This window comes from Centruroides sculpturatus, unplaced genomic scaffold, assembly GCF_000671375.1.
Source record: "Centruroides sculpturatus isolate CEXI.00-Female unplaced genomic scaffold, Cexi_2.0 scaffold1652, whole genome shotgun sequence".
Taxonomy (NCBI): domain Eukaryota; kingdom Metazoa; phylum Arthropoda; class Arachnida; order Scorpiones; family Buthidae; genus Centruroides; species Centruroides sculpturatus.
In genome coordinates this window covers 26,672-35,262 of record NW_019385825.1, presented here as the reverse complement: position 1 = coordinate 35,262, position 8,591 = coordinate 26,672, and the positions used below count along the sequence as shown (strand labels likewise).

Sequence of the window (8,591 nt, the reverse complement as noted above, 5' to 3'; positions counted from 1 at the left end):
AAAAAAAAAAAAAAAAAAAAGATATTTTCCTTCATATTTAATACGATGAAAACTTTTATAAATAGTTAAAGTCGAAATGCGATTCAATCGATAATGCATTAAAAGTATATAATGTCTTACATCAAATTTTTACTTTGTTCCATTTTATAAACAAGTCTAAATAATTCTAAGATATTGCTTTTAACATAATTAATTTTTACTTTATTTTTAAAGTTTATGCAAGCTTTCATTTCTAGTTTTTATATTTTTAAGGTTCTTATGAAATTCAACCTATATATACAGTATATATATATTTTTTTCCAATGGATCTCTATATCGATTAGATTGTGATTTATAGTATCGTATGTAGGTCTATATTTGCATTAATATTTGCGCATTGAAGTTTATTACTCCCCAAAAAAACACGAATTTTTATTAATTAAAAATAAATTTAATGTTATTTTTTAATTACGATTAAAACTTTTAAGTAAAATTGTTGGATTTGAATCGAATTTTTTCAACATTATATGACCCAAAATATTGGTTTTAAGTCACGTTATTTCATCCTTAGTTTATAAAATAATAATAAAAGATTTAAACTATAAAATGATGCTTATTAATAATTAAATATGGTTATTTTATATTTTTAATTTTAAATATTATCAGGGCATTCTTCCAGAAAAGCGAGTAAACTTTGAAAAAGTGTGATGCTTAATGCCTTTTTTTTTTATCTTCAAAAGCATATATTTGAATAGTAAGCCATTTTTGGGGGGTGTACATAGGTTTATTTTACAGATTAATACACTTACATAAAAATACTTTAAAAATTTATATTTAAATTTCAACTCCAAATCATTCATTGCTTCAGAAGGTTCAATGTTTTAATATGCAGAATTAAATTTTTAGAGATAATTTTTTTACCCAAACGTTATCAGTTTGGAATGGAAAAAAATATATATATAATGTATAATTTATAGAGATAATATTTGTTTTAAAAAATGTTGAGTGAATAAATTTAATGTATATAATTTTATTTATCTAACATTATCATATCTGATATTTTTATACATGATTTTTAATGTAAAATGAATTATTTTTCAGTCTAGTTGTGGAGCTACAGACATTCTGGTCATTGTAGTTATTGGTTTTCTAACGGGGTTGAGGGTGAGTTACTTGAATTTAAGCTTTATAAATTAAATAAAACTTAATAAAACAAAGTTAATTTTCATGTTTTTTTTTCATGAGAATTATTTTAAGGAAAATCTTAATTTATAAAAAGTTACCCTTAAGATAAATTATAAGAAGTTTAATGTTTATTATAATAAAGGTTAAGGTAACATAAAACACAATATGTCCATTGTTAAATCGAGAAAAAGAAGTGTCTCAGCATTCAAAATATATGTATTAATTTTTTTCTAATTATTTATTCATAAAAAAAAAGTAAAAATAGTTAATTATTATCTCCGAGAAAATTTAATAATTGTTTATTTTATTTTTATTATTATTATGAAAATGCAATATCTAGGTTAATGGCTGATTAATTGAGAAAACTTCGTTATGTTTCTAAAAAAAGAACGTGATAGACAATATGACGAAGCAGCATGCATTGCAATTTTAATGCATGCCCTTGGGCGACGCCTCTTGGAGGAAGTTTACCTTTTAATTCACTAGAGCTTGATTGTACAGAACACTTCCTACTTCTTCACTTGACACCAACCTTTCCAGGGAATATGTCTGTCTAACATTCCCTCAATCTTCTCAACTATTTATAAAACGAACCAGACTGACCTTACATACTTAACCGATTTCTTTTTCTTTTTTTCGTAAACCAAGCAAATAGTTATAATGATTACTTTGTTTTGATATGAAATTACTTTTACATATTATAATTTTTAAAAATTTATAATAAAATTTCTTCTAAATTAATTTAAAATTTTCAAGTATTATACATTATAAATTATAATATATTAAATTAAGAACATATTTGAAAGATTGTCACTTTAAGCTCTAAGCTATTTTATAGTTCATTTTTAATTATATATTTGAAAATTCTATAATTTATTTGTTAAAATGTAAACGAATTAATATAATATCAATTATATATTTAGTTTTCTATGTTCATTAAAAGTTTAAATATTAATGATGTTTCCAGTTCATCTACAAGTAATCTTCTAATTAATAGAAAAAGTCTTACAAATACATACATTTATGTATATACAGTATGTATATATGCGTGTATACATATATAACATTAATAAAATATAAGAAGTATTTAATAAGCTCATCAAAAATTAATATTTATAAAATTGAATTACTTTATATTACAGTCGAACCTTCCAATAACGACCACGTTTCTTCTTAAAATGCATACAAAATAATCTCCGAACAACGACCATTTTTAATGTTGTTCAGAGGTTTGACTGTATATATATAATCTTAAAACATACATCTTATGCATTTACAGTTATATTCATTGTATAAATAGCGTTAAAAGTATAACAAACAGAAATACAATAGATTTTACAGTATACACAGCAACTGTTTATTTTTAGAAATTTATTCATTTATTATTGTTTTCTATCTTTATATTTTACATAGAATAGTCTGTATGGCTTTTTTTTTGCAAAAATAAAGTAAAATAAAAGCATTATATTATTCATTAAACAATGTATTTTCAGGTGTATAGTGTTGTGTGCGTATTTTCCTATTATAAAAAAGCAAAAAATGGTGCAATAGATTCCTATCAAAATCGTAAGAATTTAAAATAAAATTATATATATATATTTTTTAAATTAAATTTTATTAAAATATTTCTTTTATTTTAGATTTATTGATCGGGTCAGAATTATCTTTAAAAAGTGACAAGCTTAAAGATAACGAATCCTATATACCAAGACCTATAATAGGCAATTAGTAAGTATTTTTTTTTTAAAGTAATATTTCCGATTTGCATGTAAAAATAGTTATAGAATGCAATTGTTACGTCTCAGCTTAACATAAAAAATTATGCAAGACATTCATTAGGCGAAATAAAAAGAAATGAAGCCTAGTTTCTACTGTGTTTTTTTTCCTCGAGATAAATTAGAATAAAATCAATACAGTGTCATTCGGTCAAGATAGTTTTAGTCCAGTTAACCTCTAAAAACAAGCAATTTATATAGATTTTCATCGGGAACAAATCTCGTGTTTCCTGACTTTTCGAGCCTGTTTCTTTGGACTATCTTCTACTTTTAAGCTTGTTAGATTCGCCACTAAAAATTCATGGCTGGTTGAGAATATCAAGTTCTCAAAATAACTTCTACCGCACTGCAAGAATGAATACTTTGAACCGTTTCTGATCTACTAAAACAATTTTTTTTTTCTTTTTCCAGGAATTTTTCTTATTACAATTTAAAAATAATAACCGGATTCTGCGAGTATTTCTAGGCTGAACAATTTCATTGTTAAATTTAATATTTTTTATTTATTTCAATTCTTTTTTAAATTTCAAAAGTATTATTTTACTATATAGTCTATCTTCCAGATATAATAATATTTAAAATAAAAAAAATTTAAATATAATTAAACTAATAATAAAACTTTAATTTAGTATAAATTTTGAAATTATTTTAATATATTTTTATTGTTAAAATTAATTTTTAAAAATAAGAGTGGTGACAGTGAAACAAACAACAATAACATTTCAACTAGTTAACAGAATATTAATAGAGAATTTCAGAAATTAATCAACTTATTATTAATAAAATTATTACATAAATTAAGTAATAAATTACGTAAATAAATGTAAAGTTTTACACCTATCTAAAAGATTATGATGGCAGAAAATGAAATTAATACGTGTTTTCAATACTATTGATCCTCGATATAGAAGAAGACTATAGTCCGATAAAACCGATTATCCGATTTATCCGAAAATGTCATGGTCAAAACGATGTTTATATGAGATGTGATAAGAGATGTAAATAGCTTATATGATGGTAAATACGAAGGAAGTAACACAACACTTCCGATATTGTCAATGCGTTGCCTACAGACTTTCCGTGTATTAACACTCAATCCGATATCCTTAGATAATTTACTGTATTTACAATCCGATAAATACATTTGAATAAGGTTTGGTCCATTATTTCCGAAATCTGCTACGTCGGAATTCGTAAAATAGAGGTTCAATTGTAAGATAATGTTTTCATTTTAAAATACATCTAAAAGTTATGTTCAGTACATTATTGTTACAAATTCATTACTTGCATTTCATCAAATTTGCAAGAAAATTTTCTCATTTATTCATTCTTTTAAATGGTTGATGAACTGATTAATTAATTTCTATATTTTTATCTTACCAAAAGACTCACAACCGTATAGGAATAAATGGTTCTTATACATTTATGAGTAGAGATAAGCGAATAACTCGAATACTTGAAAGTATTCGAGATTCGAGAGCTAGAATTAACAATTGTTCGGAATTTCAGTTATGTTTGAAAAATTGTTTGAAAAACAAAAAAACGGAAATGTTCTGAAAAATGAATGAGGAGATTTTAAAATTTCTTTTAGCTTCGTTTTTCCTCATCCATCCTTAAGAGTAATCTGAATTATTTTCATTCCCACTACAGTAGTTTACTTCTTTTTTTTTTTTTTTGTCTTTCTCATTGCTCTGTGTGAACTAAGGAGACATTTTTTCCAAACACATCGTCGGCTTAGCCAGACTCACAATGGGGTGCAATGGGGTGGCAAAGTGACGAAGGATGAGAGCCCGATGTATCCGGAACAGAACGCTGACGAAAAATTTCTGGGGTTACTTGTATTTGATCCCTGGTCCCCAAAACCGATTCCTCGGTCATCCGGCTTATCATTATCATCATCATCATCATCAACAACAACGGAAAGAAAAAAAAATCTTTCCAAGTTAGATTGTAGGTTTTCTTTTACTCCTCGCTTTTTTTAAGTTGGTGTTTTTTCCACACTGCATTCGGAATTCCGACTCTAAAAGTTGGTAACCCTGTCGAAATTTCGAATATTACGACGATAAAAAAATTAATTAATTAATTAAAATACTTCTAATACCTCAAATACCGCTCTGTGTGTACAGTAGAGTAATACTGGTGTATCCATAAGTATTCAAAGAAGAGCTATCTCAAAAATTAAAAATACTTGAATAATTAATAAGTAACACGTGTGAATGATCCGATAAACCATATTTACCACCACAAATGTTTTTAAAAGCAACGTTTTGGAGTTTGAACTATTTATTTATTTATTTGTTAATAGTATTCCCTTGTATCCGTCTGCGTACAGACAACATCTCTTCAGCATCTCTGCTTTGATTTATTACAAGAAAATAAATGAACTTATTTTATAAATTTAATGATATATTGAAATAAATAATACAAATTAAATAATAAATATTATATAAATTATTAAGTAAATAAGTTATATAAGTATTCGAGATCTGAATATTCGGATTCTCTCATCTCTAGTTGTGAGAAAATAAAAACAAAATCGATAATATTTACGATTAATTAATCATTATTTATTGTTTTCTAGTAATAATTTTAAATATCTTTTAACCTTTCTTCTTTTATCTACATGGCTTGAGTTCTAATATTTAATTTATTTAAATAACATCCTGGGTATTAAATATTAAAATTAAAATGCTGTAACCTAATTAATTACTTATGTTTCAATTATTTGTGTGACTTAATTTATTTTTATTTTTGTTTCCACCGAAAAAAAAGAAAAAATTCACGAAAAATTTATTTAGAATTGATCAATCATCCATTCGAGTGGACACGGAATGGAATTAATGAAAATGATGTGCTAATTAAAATAATCAAGTATTTGTTTAATCTATAAATAAATTAATTTTGTTTCGAACGGAATATAATTAACGTTAATAATGATTTTATGATATTTTATTCCGTATATTTTGTTTCGAATCAAATAAATTTCCATATAAAATAAAAATAAAGCTGTCAAATTCCATCCGAAATTCATTTCCTCTTATTTTAATTAAAAATATAATTACAGAAGTTTGAATTTATTATTTAGTTAAATACAATTATAAATGAATATAAATAATGTTAAAATTTTTAATTTAAAAAAGTAAATTTGTCATATTGAAATGTCTCCTGTTCTTTGTTGTAGAGACATGTTTAGANTCAACTGCCTAACCTATAACCAAAGTATCCTTTTAATTTGTTTTTAAAAAAAAGCGCTTGACAAACTTGCCCCGCATGCCGAAGTTGCCCCGGTATTCCCTATATATATATATTATATACTGTAAACGTTCGAGTATACAAACCTCTATATAACGGATGGAAATAACAAATCAAATTCGCGTGTTTCAAGGTGTGAGAACACAGTATTTGAGAATATCACACACTGAAGAATGCACTCTAGGCAGTGCGACAGCTAACATTTATGTTCCTGCTTGGAAGTGTGACGTTTGTTTCCCTCATATATACCACAATATAGGATGTTTACATCTCTTATCGTATCTCACATGAAGTTCGTTCCGTTCCGTATTTGGTCATAATATCTTCGAATAAAACAAACAATTGCTCTTATAGAACTATCTCTTACTCCTGTAAGTTCGTTATATCAAGGATCTTCATTAAATACATATGTTTATTGCATTTGAGCTTATAAAAACGCAAAAAAAAAAAAAATTAAGCGTTATGTATAGACTTTTGGCCACTAAGAACAATTAAAAATTAAATTTAAAATTGAATAATAATAATATTTAATAAAATTTTTTGTATGGTTATAGCTCCAAGCGTCAAAATGGAGGTGCGACGTTTGGGAGCCGCGAAAGATTGTCGAGGGAGAGATTATCCAGTTTAACCCCTTCTGGGTCAACTTTAGAAGAAGAATTACAAGAAATTAAGATACAAGCGGCCGACATGGCTACAGAACTTCAAAGAGCTGCATTATATAGTGCTGCTCAAGCTGTTCGGTTGTACAGTACCGAAAAACATATCGCCGAAAGTATTAAACAGGATTTTGATCACTTTTATCATCCCACGTGGCATTGTATCGTAGGGAGGAATTGGGGAAGTTGTGTGACTCATTCTAAACAGTGTTACATCAGAATGGCTTATAAAGACTTAACTATATTACTATACAAGTCTACTTGATGAAGATGGTGATTATGTTAAGGAAGAACGTTTTTAATTACATGAAAGAATAAAAAAATGCACTAATACAAGCTAATTCTGAAGATGGACACTTATACTGTGATACATCTCTTTTATTTATAAATAATTCAATTCTACATATTCACAGAAGACGTACGGGTAAATGTCATAACGTGTCTGAATACCAAGAAGATATTAAGATGCTAGAAGCATAACTAAAATGTGAATAATAAATAATTTGTGCGCATTTAATAAACTATTTCATTATACCAAAGTTTATTGTTCATTTTGATAATAAAACTGTGAATTTATTGTTCCATTTCTTATAAAACTTTAATGAATAATTTAACGAATGATTTTAACATTTTGTTCCGAATTTTTTGTGTAAAATAAAAAAATAAACTTGTCAAATTCTATTCGAAATTTATTGCCTGTTTATTATACTTTAAAATCAATAAATATACTTTTCTATATAGAATATTAAATTAATTTAAATTATAAATATAACTTGATACAGATAATATATATATTTTTTATCTTATTTTAAAGTTTTAGAAATATATTTTACTTTCGGTAGATTAAAATGGCTATTTTATGTACCGGCGACATTTAAGGTAAGCGCGCGACACGACGCGACGCGAAGCGCTGTAATTATATAAGTTCAAAATTTAATCTTGTCGCTTTAAAATTTGCAATTAAACACACAAATTTTTAATTAAAATATTTAAAATAATATCAATAAAAGTAAAAACTTTTAACATTGCATCTTTATTATCTTTAAGCGATAAAACGCGAACGTCTGCGTACGACACGGAGCGACGACGACGACACCTCACCGAAATCATTAAAACTTAATAACTTTCAGTTAAATAAGAAGCAAGAACATTTAATTAAAATCGAAAGAAAGTAAAACCATTAATCATAACTTGTTTATCAAAATAACTTTTTTTTATTTTTTTAATTTAGTCCACTTATTTATATCATAAATCATAAAATAACTAAATAAAATAATAATAATTTTGTTCCTCTTTGATAGTTATTGATTTTGCCAAAAGTCTAACAAAAATTAAGATTTTTGTTTAGAGTCGTGTTGAATTTCGGATAATGTGTCAAAATATAAAGTTTTTTTTTTTTTTTCTTTCCTTCACTTTCATAGATTTATTATAAGAAAGATAAATGAAAGTATATTTTATCAAACTCTACCAAAATACAACATAAATAGTCTAAATATTGGCTTTTGGTTAACATTTCGAGGACAAGAAAATATGATGGATTAAACGTTCTTCTTTAAGTATCCTTTACAAATTCTTTTCATAAATTTACTAAATTGGTTTTCTTCTTCTTTTATTTTCATATAGGCCCTTTCTATAGTTTCGAGTTTTATATTGTTAAATAAATTTTATTGTACATATTTTTTTTTTTTTTAAAAAAAGAAAATTTATTGATGTGAAATGAAACAAAAGCAGTAAACGAGAGAAA

The 8,591-nt window shown here is 25.6% G+C and overlaps 1 protein-coding gene across 1 annotated transcript in view; it reads left to right on the top strand.

The window, feature by feature from the left end:
* The window catches only part of LOC111642364, a 57,678-nt gene extending 50,233 nt beyond the window's left edge, over nt 1–7,445 (top strand). Inside the window, exons 5-8 of the mRNA XM_023388700.1 lie at nt 1,075–1,143; nt 2,658–2,730; nt 2,805–2,892; nt 6,746–7,445. Of these exons, the coding sequence (XP_023244468.1) occupies nt 1,075–1,143; nt 2,658–2,730; nt 2,805–2,892; nt 6,746–7,112 (597 nt within the window). The 3' untranslated portion in view covers nt 7,113–7,445. The remainder of the gene's footprint in view (nt 1–1,074; nt 1,144–2,657; nt 2,731–2,804; nt 2,893–6,745) is intronic.
* The last annotated feature ends 1,146 nt before the right edge of the window (nt 7,446–8,591 follow it).